This window comes from Octodon degus, unplaced genomic scaffold, assembly GCF_000260255.1.
Source record: "Octodon degus isolate 3935 unplaced genomic scaffold, OctDeg1.0 scaffold00090, whole genome shotgun sequence".
NCBI classification, from domain to species: Eukaryota; Metazoa; Chordata; class Mammalia; order Rodentia; family Octodontidae; genus Octodon; species Octodon degus.
Genome location: NW_004524666.1, coordinates 10849451 through 10863982, shown reverse-complemented (window position 1 = coordinate 10863982; position 14532 = coordinate 10849451). Strand labels below are relative to the sequence as shown.

The 14532-nt window shown below is 38.0% G+C and overlaps 1 protein-coding gene across 3 annotated transcripts in view; it reads left to right on the top strand.

Moving 5' to 3' along the window:
• The window catches only part of Rev3l (REV3 like, DNA directed polymerase zeta catalytic subunit), a 183028-nt gene extending 169651 nt beyond the window's left edge, over nt 1-13377 (top strand). For all 3 annotated transcript variants that reach the window (XM_004637502.3, XM_023722299.1, XM_023722300.1), the window contains exons 28-32: nt 3031-3168; nt 3333-3523; nt 4169-4415; nt 7870-8079; nt 12329-13377. In XM_004637502.3, the coding sequence (XP_004637559.1) occupies nt 3031-3168; nt 3333-3523; nt 4169-4415; nt 7870-8079; nt 12329-12469 (927 nt within the window). In that variant the 3' untranslated portion in view covers nt 12470-13377. The remainder of the gene's footprint in view (nt 1-3030; nt 3169-3332; nt 3524-4168; nt 4416-7869; nt 8080-12328) is intronic.
• The last annotated feature ends 1155 nt before the right edge of the window (nt 13378-14532 follow it).

Below are 14532 nucleotides of genomic sequence, written 5' to 3'. Positions count from 1 at the left end.
AAGAGAGTGACTTGTTCAGAGCTGTTTGAGGATAGCCAGCTTTATGGCAGTTATAAAGTAAACTGGAAAGAGGAGACTCTCAAGACTGCAGTGCCTCTTGGAACTTGCATACCCTGAACTAGTAAGGTGATGAATAGAGATAATAAAGGACGATTCAAGGGCCGGCCACATAGCTCAGAGGACTGAAGCGACTGCTTAGGCAGAGTTTAGCAGCTGGGTTCCATCCCCGGCATGCCGTACTGGCCCCATTTCCAGGGCACACTGAGGCTGGGATTAAGACTGGGTGGTGGCGCATGCCTGTAGTCCTAGGGCTTGGGAGACTGAAAACGGGAGAATCGCTACAAGCCCAGTCTATATAGTGAAACCCGGTAGACCCTGTACTAAATACATTTTTTTTAAAAATCTGAGATAAAGAACTATTCAAGAGAAACTGCAAAAGAATGGATAAGTATTAGAAGTGATTGATTCAGGAGAGCAAGTGTGAAAAGAGTTAAGGGAAAGGAGCTCTAGGAGTGCATCTTACTGGTACAGCGCTTGCCTAACATGCATGAAGCCCCTTGAGTTCATCCTCATCACCATCAAGAAAAAGGGAGAAAAACAGAAAAGAAAAATGACTCCCAAATTTTGTCTTGTAGCTGTCCTGAAGTCCAAAACAGCGAAGAGACCTCAGATATGATATCCTCCTTTTTTAGAAAGTTAGTATTCTCATGGGAGATGGGGGTTAGAGAACGGTCATGCTGAGTGGTATTTCAGGCATATGTATAAAATGCTGTGGTCATGCAGCCCATCTGGTAAAGTGAAAAACATGATTTGCTTCGAGAATAACATCACACACAGAAATTTACCTTGACACAAGCACTTACCAGGCAAGCACAAGATCTTGAGTTCAATTCCCAGTAACTCTTCCCAAATAAAACGCTTACTTGAAACAGATCATATACCCAAACATAGAGCTGCATGGGGCCAGGAAGACGGCTCAGTAGAATAAACGCTTCCCTGGCAAGCACAAGGGCCTGAGTTCAATCCCTGGTTCCATGAAAAAAAAAAAACATAGAGCTACAAAAATTCTCCCAAGAAAATATAAACATTTGTTAGATTGTAGTGCAGCTCTTCATCATTTACAGTCTTCTTGTATTTGTCTGGTTTGGAGACAAGAAAAGACTGCTTCATTAAAGTGCCCTCTTCTGTTTTTAATTTTCTTGCTTTTTAAAAAAATTTATTTTTGGTACTGGTAATCAAACTCAGGACCTTGAACTTAATGGGCAGGCACTGTGCTGCTGAGCTATATTACTGGTCTTGTTTTCTTTTTTTTAAAAAAGTGCCAGAAAATAAAATTATTTCTTCCTTAAATGATTGATACAATTTACCCTAAACCATAATTTCATTTGGGAAAAGGTTTTAAATACAAAGTAAGCATCTAGGGGCTGGGGATTTGGCTCAGCGGTAGAATGCTTGTCTAGCAAGCTGGAAGCCCTGGGTTCAGTCCTCGGCACCAAAAACGAAAAGTAAACCTTCCCTAGAAGGGCGAGGGTATCGGTAGCCCGAGTTTTGAAGCAGAACCAGAGGACATAGAGCAACAGCTCCCTCCTTTCTATGCAGTGTGGCTCTGGGTTCAGGCCCCAGCACTGCAAAAAAACAAAACAAAACAAAACAAAAAAAGAATAAATTAAGCATCTATATCCCTAGCCATTTTTATTTTATTTATTTTGTCTTTTTTAGAGAGTTCTCACTATGCAGTTCAGGCTGGCCTTTAGCTAACTTTGTAGCCCTGGCTGGCCTTGCATTTACAATGATCCTCCTGCCTCAGCCTCTGAGTGCTGGGATTACAGATGTGTGCCACCACACCCCGCTCCCAAGCCCTTTTTAAATTTTAAGACAGGTCCTTTCAAAATTGTCCAAGCTGTCCTCAAACTTGCAATCCTGCCATGGCCTCTCCAGTAGCTGGGATTACAGACATGTGATACAATGCTCAACAGTTAAATATTTTCTTAAGCAAAAGGCGGGAGGGAGGAAAAGGATCAAAATTCTAATATAAAAAAAAATATTGCATGAGGCTAGGGAGATAGCTCAGAGTCATAAGCACTTACTCAGCAAGTGCAAGGTCCTGAGTTCAATCTGTGGCCCCAGGACCCCAGGTGTCCTGGCCTGGGAACCCCAGGCATGGTAGCACACACCTATAATCCAGCACTGGAGAGGTTGAGACAGGAGGATCTCTGAGAGACCAGCCTGGGGGTTACAAAAGTGAGCACAAGGCTGGCCTAAACTGTGAAGTGAGATCCTGTATCCAAAAAAAAAAAAAAAAGCTCCATTGATCCAGAAATTTGACTTCAAGGAATTTATCTTTCAAATTAATTTATGCAGAGTTATTTACTGGAAAGCTACTTATAATTGCCAAATATTGAGAACAACTTAAATACTTACAGTTAGTAACTTGTTGGATAAATTATTATTAACCCCCAGTGATGGACTTCTACATAACTTTAGAAAAGTATGCACTAGGATGGAATGCTCTCCAAAGTATTTAAACTATTAATTACTACTGATTTAAACACGTGAAGTACAAAATGGGATATATGGTAAGCTACCATTATAGGAATAAGAGGAACATGTTAAATATATGTATTTGCATAGGATATCTCTGCAAGGTTCTGCAGGAAACCCATAATTAGGAAAGAGGCGGGGAAGAGAAAACAGAGAAAAATGGACCTCTCATTGTATATTTTCATAACCTTTTTTAATTTGGTACCATATGTATGCATAAAGTATTTTTAATAGTGCTGACTTTTAAGAAAGTGTCAGTTGAGGTGAGAGCAAAACTGTAGTGCAAGAACGGGAATCCAAGATAAGGAAGGACAGGTCATTTTATATGCTTTTATATCCAGGTTTTTATATGGATTTTTTACATCCTAAATCACATTAATAAATTTCTTATAAATGACATTTGAGTAAAGAGGGCAGAAAAACAAAAGTAAAATAGTTTTGGTGGGAGAAAAATGTTTATTTAGAGGTTTTTTATTAATTCTATTACAGGTATATTTGCCCTGTGTTTTACAAACAAAAAAGAGGTATGTGGGTTACATGTATGAAACCTTGGATCAGAAGGACCCAGTATTTGATGCAAAAGGAATAGAAACAGTTAGAAGAGATTCTTGTCCTGCTGTTTCTAAGGTAAGTTCTGTCTAGTGCTGGGATTAGCATGAGCCACGGCCAAAATGCTGGCTTTTGACTGCTTGGTAATATTTAAATTTCTTTTTGTCCTGTAAAGTTGAAGCCAATGATGGAACATGGTTGGTGATATTTTATCTTTACACGCATATCTTTTTTGTTTTAAGATACTTGAACGTTCTTTAAAGCTGCTCTTTGAAACAAGAGATATAAGTCTAATTAAACAATATGTTCAGCGACAATGTATGAAACTTCTGGAAGGAAAGGCCAGTATACAAGATTTTATCTTTGCCAAGGAATACAGAGGAAGTTCTTCTTACAAACCTGGTAGTTGTGTGCCAGCCCTTGAACTTACAAGGTAATATACTCACAGACCAGCTCTTTGTACCTAGCCATTGTAGTCCTGGTGTCTGCGAGGCTGAGAATGAATGGAAAGACACCTAGTCCATGAGCCAAGATACACACAGTTGTTTTCCCACACTCCCATAGAAAATTTAACTAAGATGAGTTAACACCCCCTCTATTTTGTAAACTCTGATAAAGAACTCCTCAGGCTTTCCTTAGGAAACTAACGGCAGGTCTATCATTTATAAGATAGTATTATTCTGTTTGTTTTTTGTGGGGGTTTTTTGGCAGAACTGGGGATTGAACTCAGGCCTTTACGCTTGCCAGGCAAGCACTTATTCTACTGAGCCATCTCCCCATCCCCAATAGTATTATTCTGGAATCAGATTATTTAGCTAAATTTTCTCTTTATCTTTCATTGTTAGATTATTTTCCAGGTAGCATTGATAATATAGTGTTAAATTTTAAGCTACAGCATATCCACTTGATGCCAACTAACTGAAATAAATGTACATAATTCTCAAAGTAGTAGTAACTTAATTTGAAAGCATTACTTACAGATTTCTCATGGCTTCATTACCGAATTCTAACTTAATGTGCTGGAAAGATGCTTTCTGTGATAGTCTTTTAAGTGTGTACTTTGTTCGGATTTTGATAGGAAAATGGTTACCTATGACCGGCGCTCTGAACCTCGAGTTGGGGAGCGCGTGCCATATGTCATTATTTATGGGGCCCCTGGAGTACCACTCATCCAGCTGGTAAGGCGCCCAGCAGAACTCCTGCAGGATCCAACTCTTAGACTGAATGCCATTTACTATATCACCAAGCAAATTCTTCCACCCCTGGCAAGAATCTTCTCACTGATTGGTATTGATGTCTTCAGCTGGTATCATGAATTACCAAGAGTAAGTTTACTAAAGAGTACTTGTGCTATAACTACTTAAAATTTTTAGTAGAACTAATGATTATATGTATATAGAAAGGCAAAGTGGATCAATCCTCTCTTAACCTAACCTAGGAAACCTTAACCTGGTTTCCTAGGAAAGAAATATCTAAGTTTTCTATAAATACCTTCTTTAGCTATCAAGTTACCCAAATATAGAAACATTAAAATGAATTCCCAAAAGTTTACATGATAAATATTTTGCCACAAAATAACTCAGGCTCTCTGGGTTTGGGCCTTCTCTTATCAACATGGCTAAGTTCACAAAGGTCAGCACTGTCAGTAAATACAGGACTCGCAATGGTGCCTTCCTCAGCAATATGATGAAGAAGATTGAAATTAGCCAGCACTCCAAGAGTACACCTGTTCCTTCTGTGCTAAGACCAAGATGAAAAGGCAGGCTGTGGAGATCTGGCACTGTGGTTCCTGCATGAAAACCGTGGCTGGTGGCACCTGGACCTACAACACGACTTCTGCGGTCACAGTCAAGTCAGCCATCAGGACTGAAGAAATTGAAAGACCAATAGAAGCTCTTACTATTTGAGACATCCCTAGTCTATAATAAATGGGTTAATTTATGTAAAAAAAAAAAAAAGACTAAATCATTTATTAAATGGTAAAGAAATTGAGACCACCTCCCCTCAGAATCACCTTTAAATAAATCCTTTTCCTTTTTTATTCAAATATATGGCCTTCTTCTACTGTAGGTCAGTGGCAAGCTGACATACTTAACTGACCATGTGGAGTAAGTGGCTAGTGACAGTACTCATGAAATGACAGGAGAATATGACAGGACATAAGTCTCCAGCTCCGAAGAGCCATGAATTCTGGAGGATACTTGGGAAGGGGGACTGACTGCTTTGTGGTTACCTGAACTCCAGGGACATTCCAGGAGCTGATGCAGCCCCTTTTGCTTCCAGCATTATTATTATTATTATTTATTTTTTTTTTTTTTTAAGGGAAAGGTCTACAGGGTGTTCAGGGTCTCACTGCTAGATTGGACTCATAGTGTTCTGCCTGTTTACAGGCTCCCAAGAGCTGGGGTTACAGGTGCGCACCACCATGCCCAGTCTCAATTGCAGTCTCAGTATGCCCCTTGGGATGGGGGGGGGCGGGGGGGGTGTGCAGCAGGGCCGGTCTGGGGATCTAACCCTGGCCCACTGTCCCTGCTTGCAGGCAGGCGCTTTAATCCGCTGAGCTATTTAGCTAGCCCCAGCAGCAGTCTTTACTGTTCATGTCCTTAGCTACTGAATACTTTAGGATTCATGTCATCAGCTGCTGTAAAAGAGAACGGAAAAAAGTGGTTTGTGGACCAGGGAGTGGAGTGTTCCTCCTGGTTTCCTGCTAGAAAATACACTCCAGAGAGCTACTCACTACTTAATTTGAATCTTACCTTATGTTGATCACCTTTACCATTTGGAATCTCTTTAGGTCTATTGTAGGTCTTTTGTGGCCACTGAGTAAACATCAGTACCATTTAGAGTGAGTCAAGCACCATTGTAGCTATTTACAATTTGTAGCCATTTGTACCTACTGCGGATCATTTTGTGACACTTATAGTGTAGAAGAGATTCAAAGGGAGACAAAATTTTCAGGTATTTGTTTCAGTTTGGAGTACTCATTTGTTTTGATTTGTGTTGGTATGGTTTCATTTGCCTTTGTTTCTTTTATTTTTCTCTTACAACCTTCTTCTAGGATGAGCAACCTGCTTTTGATACTCCTAGAATTATGTAAACATTTGGGGGCTTCATGTCACATTGAAGCTTCTTTGTGATCCAGTAATATAACTCAAGGTTCTTGAAACATTTGTGGATATAAAAGCTTAAAAGATTTTTAAAAGATAAAGCTCCTGCTTGGGCAAAGTCAGTCAGGCTCAAGGGACTACAGTTTGATCCCCAGCTTCACATGCTGCACCAGACCCCGCCCTTAAGGCAGCCTGAGCCAGCCAAAAAAAAAGAATAAAGACACTGGTGGTATGTTTGAGGAGCTCTGTTATAAACTGTTTGGAAATCAAAATGCTTGTGTTACTTTGCAGAAAAAAGACAGAAAGAAATGGAGAGCAAAAGCTTCAAAATGGATGTTTAAGAAATGCACAGGGTATAGTATTTAGACATTGTCCTGAAGACGCCAGATGAAAGTAATGCTAAGGTGGCATTACACTTAACATGCAACTTGGCGTCTTAGCATGAGGAGCTTTGCTTACACTTTTTTCTTAGTTTATTCATTAGAACCTTGAAGTGGTGCAATGTGAATACATAATAATCTGGCATGCATTTTTCTAGTAGTCATTTTTATCTACTGGAGACAGATTTAGATGTGTGCATTTATTTGCAGTTATCTTAGACTATGACAAACAGATGGTATTCAGAGAGACTGCTGAAGAAAAGTTGATATGCAAGTCATACCAATTTCTCAGTAAGTACTTTTAAAGGGAAGAAAAGTATAAGCTAGGAAACTGAGGCTAAAGATACTCTTCAGAAAGTGTATGCTGGCTGTCATCTAGAATAAGATGTGAACTGGCTCTTAAGTCAGAAAGCTTAGATTTTTCTTTTCATTTTATTGCCAGCAAGAGTATTAAGCAAATGGCATTCTGAGAGGGTAACCTAATAATTTTTATGCAAAGTAATTTATAAGACACCAAAGAGTATCAGAGGACTGCTCTCTGAAATTAGTATCAAATGAATAATTCTTTTTTTTTTTTTTTTTGCGGAACCGGGGATTGAACAAATGAATAGTTCTTAAGTGTATATATCTAATAAAATTTGAAATATTTTGGGTACACTTTTGCTCAGATTTTGCACCTAACAAGTTGTTTTTAATCTTCTACTTTGTTTCCATGGCCCAGATTGTGCCATCTTAAAACAGTATTCACTCTCAATATATTTTTTTCCATTGCCCTCTATGATCTCCTTATCCTGTATAATCTTAAACATCTGTATCTCAACCAAAAATGTGAGACAGGAGGTCGTTCTTCACTTCACCAAAAGAAAAAACAATATATCTGATGATTTTAAGATGTAACGTTAGGCAGGTGTGACATATATGATCCCAGCTACTCAGATGGAAGGACGCAGGAGGATTGTAGATTTGAGACATCTGTGGTCAACTTATTGAGACCTGTCTCAAAATAAAATTTTTTAGAAGGTTGAGGATATCATTCATTAGTCCACCATTTGCCTAATGTGCTCTGTGTTCAATCCTTTGTACCACAAGGGGAAAAAAAATTCAATGAAAGCAATGACTTTACTTCCCAATGTCTATATCCCTAGTGTCTAGAAAAGTGTCTGTCTGACATGTAGTAGCTACTCAGCATATGGCAAATGAATGAGTAAAATGTCTGAGTAAACCTGTCATTAGCATGAGAATTGTGACTGCTATTAAGCTGGCTCAGACTGACTTTTGAATTGATGTTGCAGATCCAAAAAGCCACCAGCTCCTCTCGAAGTGAACTTGAAGGAAGAAAAGGTACTATTTCTCAATATTTCACTACTCTACATTGTCCTGTGTGTGATGACCTCACTCAGCATGGCATCTGTAATAAATGTCGGAGTCAACCTCAGCATGTTACAGTCATCCTCAATCAAGAAATTCGGGAGTTGGAGCGCAAACAGGAGCAACTTCTAAAGGTATGACCTTATTCAGGAGACTTGGATTCTCAGGCAGTCTGATATTTCAGGGAGACACAGTCAACTCCTGAATTAAAGTATGAGAAAGAACATGTGTGATAAGTGAATTGAGGCTTCTAAACTGGTGAAACTTCTTTGTTCCCTTTTTTTGTGGTACTGGGGTATTGAACTCAGACCTTGTGCTTGCCAGGCAGGAGCTTATGCTGCCATGCTATCTCCCTAGCCCTTCTGGTAAAACTTCTTAAAATCTAAAAGACTCTACAGTTGAACTATTAAAATGGGTTAATCTGTTTCATAATTTATTTTTATTCACTGTTTAAATCTTCTTTGTCAAATATATGGCAAGTAATTTGTCACACCTTATTTATCTCTTAAACCAATTTAGAGTAGTTGGTGCTACTTTATTCTGTCTCCCTTGTTTTCCCTGCCCTCCTTTTAAGAGGGGGTCTCTGTAGTGTTGCCCGGGCTTCCCATGCACTCCCATCTCGTGCATACCACCATATTCCATACCCCTCCCTTCAGCCTCCTGAGTAGCAGGACTATGTACAGGTCGTTGTACATTTGGCTTAGATGTCCCTTAATCACTGGGATACACTGTATTTTCTTGACCCTCAGGATTCTCGTTAGTAGCCTTTTTAATTTTTGACATTTTTCATAATCTTAAGAACTTTTGTTCTGTGACATGAAACTATGGGAATCATTTAAAGTCTGATCATTGTCTAAAATTGTAATGAAGGGCCAGCCGAATAGCTCAGTGGATTAAAGCACCTGCAAGCAGGAGCAGGAGCCAGGGTTCGATTCCTGGGCCTGCCTTGCCAGCCCTGCCCCCAGGGCTTGCTGAGGCTGCAATTGAGACTGGGCATGATGAGGCACGCCTGTAATCCCAGCTCTTGGAGGCTGTAAACAGGCAGATCACTACAAAATCTGATCTAGTAGTGAGACCCTGAACACCCTGTGGACCCTTCCCTAAAATACAAAAGAAAAAAAAAAATGTTAATAAAATTGTAATGTTTCTCTTTGTAAAAACTTGCCTTATGACTATTTTCCACATCTTACACATCTATCTGAAAGCCTTAGAGTAAGGAGTCTTAGGCTTTCACATCCAGAGATGGTGATTTCATTGGTATGGAGTAGGGCTCTGGCATTGGTTTATTTGTAAACTCATTGTTAGTGGTCTTAGAACAATTGGTCTACACTGCTACTTTCAAATTCACAATTTGATTTTTTTCATATTGTGATTTTTATCTTCTGAATGAGAAAATGAGTAACTTGATTTATATACATACCCAGTAGTGGAATTGTTGGACCATATAGTAGTTTTATTTCTAGTGTTTCGAGGAACTTCCATAATGTTTTCCATTATGGCTGTACTAATTTACCTTCCCAGTAATGATGTATGAGAATTCCCTTTTTTCAGCATTCTCTACAGAGTTCGTTATTTTTATCTTTTTTATAATACTCATCGTAATAGGGGTAAAATATCTCATTGTGGGTTTTTTGTTTTTGTGTTTGTTTTTGTTTTGCAGTATCAGGAATCAAACTCAGGACCTTACACTTGCCAGGCAGGTGCTTATGCCACTGAGCTATATCCCTGGCCCCTTGTTTCAGTTTTGATTTGTATTTCTCTGATGATTAGTATTGTTTACCATTGTTTTCAGATACTTGTTGACTCTGTCTTTATTTGAGAAAATGTCTATTTCCTATCTTTAAATCAGGTTACTTAGGGTTGGTTCATTTGTTTCCTGTTAAATTTTTGGAGTCCTGTATGCATTCTGAATATTACATGAATAGTTTAGTAATATTTCCCCATCTTAGTATGATATAATCACATTTGTCTATTATTGTTTTGGAGGTATGATCCCCAACCCAGAAAAGAAAATCTTGGCTCACACTGATGTCTTGAAGTGATTCTCTTATGTTTTCTTCTAGAAGTTTCATAGTTTCAGGTCTGACATTTAGGTCTCTCATATACTTTTGAGGTGACTTTGTATTCAGTGAGAAATGAGTCTGGTGTTATTCTTCATAGGAACATCCAGTTTTTCTACCATTATTTACTAAAAACACCATTCTGCTATGTATGTTCTTGGCTCCATTGTTGAAAATCATTTAGCTTTAAAGACATGGATTAATTTCTAGGTTCTTTGTTCTGTCCTGTTGGTTTGTATAACAGTTTTTATGTCAAAACCATGCTACTTTGGTTAATGTAGCTTTGATTATAGTTGACTATTATGATATCTCCAGCTTTTAAAATTTTTTATTAGTAAAGTACATGTTTGTCATACATAATTACATTCATCCTGAGGAATGTTATTTTTATTTTTATGAGGATACATTGAATCTGTAGATCATTTTGTGTAGTATAGCATCTCCAATTTTTTGCCTCAGTATTTTATAATTTTCATTTTAGAGATCTTTTACTTGGTTAAATATATTCTTAGGATTTTTCTGTTTCCTTTGTTTTTGATTTTTTTTTTTTTTTTGTAGTTTGTCATTAGTGTATGTAATCCCTGATTCTGAAAAAAAAAAAAAAGACTTATTTTCTTCTACCTCTTTTCTTTAAGACCTACTAGTTAATTTTTCTTTTTGATTCCAGAGTAGAATTTCTTAGGCATTTCTTATGAGACTAATCTAGTGATGACATATTCCTTCAAGTTTTACATGACAGTTTAGCTAGGTATAATATTCTTATGAAGTTTTTTCTTTGGGGATTCAGAACATATCCTGTTGTTTTCTGGGCCTGTGAAGTTTCTGCTGTGAAATTTGCTTTTAGTCTCATGGAGATTTTTCTTGTGTATGTGACTTGCCTTGGAGAGGACCTTTTTTTGAGTTGAATCTGCTTGGGAACCTTTGAGTTTCTTGGATCATCTAGTGTATTGGAGTTTTTGTTGTTGTCATTGTTCTCCATCCCTAGATGTGGGAAGTTTTTTTTTTCCCATCTCTTTTCTTCAGCACTCATAATACAAGTATTTCTTTGCCTAGTCACTTTTTATAAGTCACATAGGATTGCTTTTAATTGTTTGTCTGCATTTTCTTATGTCTTTTTGTTTCCCTAAAATTATTTTGAGTTTTCAGGCATTCTGTACATTTACTTTTCTTTGGGGTCAGTTAGAGAATTTGTGTATTCTTTTTGAGGCATCATACCACCTTGCCTTCACATGTTTCTTTTGTCTCTACATTGGTGTCTGTGCCACTGGTGAAACAGTTGGTTCTATCCAATTTATATGATGTTTTTTATACTGAAAGACCTTCTGGAGATGTATCCTAGGAAGTAGGGTAGGTTGGTTCTGGATGAGTATAGTACTATAGCCTTTTGTATCTTCCTCAGCTGTAATCAATATCAGCTCAGTGGCATGGCCTCCAGGGATTTGTAGGGCTGTATCTCTTAGGAGCAAGATTTGCTGATGTTTCCAGGCCTGTTAGCCTCTGAGAAAGGACAGGTCATGTGGCTGTTGCCATGGAGCCCAGTCATGTCAGGGCCACATCCACAAATTAAGTCTAGTTCATTTGGGCACATGCAGCTATTTTCAGGTCTGGAAATATTTGAGTATGGCCTCAAGATGGCTGGAGCAATCCAGGTAGAAGGTGCCTCAAATGGACTGGACTCCTCTGGTGTAATGCAGCATATAAACTGCCCAAGACTCTCCTAAATAGGGTTCATGGCTTGTGGAGCCTGCTAGACACTTCCTTTTTACCTTTTCTGTAATAAAGGTGTTGGATTTGCTCCAGTATGTGTACCATCTTGTAAATGCATTTGAGTAGATCATGTTAACTTTCCTATGAAAGGAACACTGAAAACCTCTTAAAGAAAAACCATTTGTGTGTTTTCCTTGAACTGTGTCAAGACCATGTTGTGGAGTCCCAACGAATGCCTGCTCCAGAGATGGGGCAGTAGATGCTTTAATTCCCTTCCTTACAAGACTATCTTTGAGTCTACCTATTCCCTAGCAACTCTGTCACATTCTCACCATATAACAGTTCTCGTCAAGTTTTTCTTTGTAGAAAGGAAAGTATCAGATACCTCTATAGTCAGCATTCTTGCTGAAATCATATTTCTACATGAACTGTAATGGGTTCTACTGTAAATGAAAGTGGATCACAGAAAAGGAATGAGTCATACAGGGTTTTGTACTGTTTTGTGAAATAACGTCCTTTAGCATGTCTAAGGATAGGACTTCCAACAGGTAAAAATAACTATTTATGTCATTTATTTACCAGTAATTACTATATTTTTATGTTTGTTTGCTTTCAGATATGCAAGAACTGTACAGGTTCCTTTGACCGACATATCCCATGTGTTTCTCTGAACTGTCCAGTACTTTTTAAACTCTCCCGAGTAAATAGAGACTTATCCAAGGCACCATATCTCCGGCAATTACTAGACCAGTTTTAAATTGCATCACAGATCTCCAGGTGCTATTTTGTTCACTGTTTACCACTAAACTGTTGTGCATGGTGCTGTCTCAACTTTCATTGAGTCAACAATGTTCACTGTCTGTTATCTGAAGACTATGAAGACTTATGCTGACTGAATCAAAAGTTATCCTTGTTGATCTCTGAATAGCTCACTTCTTATAATGTACAAATTTCTCATGCTTTCACCTTTTGATCATTGTTTTATAATACAGGTGTTGGATTTGCTCCAGTATGTGTACCATCTTGTAAATGCATTTGAGTAGATCATGTTAACTTCCTTGTGGAAGGAACACTGAAAACCTCGTAAAGAAAAAACATTTGTGTGTTTTCCTTGAACTTTGTCAAGACGTGTTACCTAGAGATATCCATTCACTTTATAATTTTGACTGCGAAATATTTTGTAAATACACTTTTTTACTTTTCAAACAACTAAGTAAAATAATGTGCAATGAATTTTATACAAATGATTTTCAAGTTGTTTGGTATATTCCTTCTAGGTTTTGCTTGACTCAAAGTAGATTTGTTATTTTGATCAAACTGTGCAAACAGTAGTACCATGTGTAGCATTTTGAAACATTATTTTCTAAAAAATGCTGTCCTGCTTTAGCTATTAATGGGGCATTGTGAGGAACTGTGCAAAGACATTTTTGTTACAAACCTGTGGGCCTGTTGCAATACTTTAAAAATTAAAAAACTTACTCCATTTTTGCTTGTTTTGTATAGACATTTCTATTGCTTCTAAAATATGCCTAAATATTTTCTTTCTTTATGTACTGTACAGTTAATCTTATTTGCCATCATCTTGAACACAAAATGTGTATTTAGAATATTTGTATAACTGTATAAAATGAAAAAGAATTATGTGGTCAGTGCATTGTTTTTTTAAACTGGAAATCATTTTGTTTTAAGAGTTAATGGAAACCATATTAAAATTGAATAAAATATGAAATGTTTCAGTGTAATTATTATAAATGAAATTATTTCTATAAACCCACAGAATTACATCGTACCTTGTGATTTCATAAAGTTTAATGAGGTAAACTTCATTCCTATAGTCTAATACAGCAATTCTCTTGTTGAAACTTTAAGTCACAACAGGCAACAAAAAGAGTCTAGAAAAATCTGCATTCATTCTTTTAAAGAATGTACTGTAGAATCTTGGTTAACAAACATACTTTGTTCTGGATTTTCAGATCCTAGGGCCCTGTACCTCTCAGAGTAGTTGTCATGTACAGTAGTTACTTATAGCCCTGTAGTATCTTGCTGCTTTCCCCTGATGTGAGAATTGTTAGCTTTAACCACTTGGGTTTTATAATATGTAAGAATAAAATCTAATATCATTTATGCCTCTGTTCTGCTTAAATAGCTTTACACAGGATAATACAATGCATTGAATACAACATTCAAGATCCAAGGAGAAAATTGTAGGCCACATGCCTCTTACCCCACTGCTCCATCTCATTTTTGTGTCTTCACTGATAGCTTTTAGGACTTTGAAAAGCTCTAAGAATGATTCACAAAGATGCCCTATAGAGGAGCTATCCAGTTCACATAACCAGGTTTCTATTTTAACATAGCAAGAAGAGAGTGTAACCAGGAAGACAGATAAAATGTTTTTGAGATAGGGCCTTGCTATGTAGTCCAGGCTGCCTTGAACTCACTGTGTAGCCCAGCTTGGCCTTGAACTCGATTATCCTGTCTTAGTCTCTCAAGTGCTGGGATGACAGCCATGTGCCATCATGCCCACCTAGAAAAAGCCATTTTTAAAAGTAGAGCCAGATTTTGTTGGTATGAGGAACAGGAAGGGGCCCAAAAAGCATCATGCAATAGGAGTAAGGAGCCTCCAAACTGGACAATATCACAATCACTAACAGGCACACAGTGCTATCGGAAAGCAATTCATTTGGCCTTGGGGAACCAGGAAGTTTAAAAATATCCATGCTTCAGACCCAGTCCTAGCCCAGGTCCGGTGAGTGTGTGGAGAGCTTCCTGCTACCCTGCGCCGGCGGGACCAGTCCCAGCCCAGGCGCAGCGTGGGCC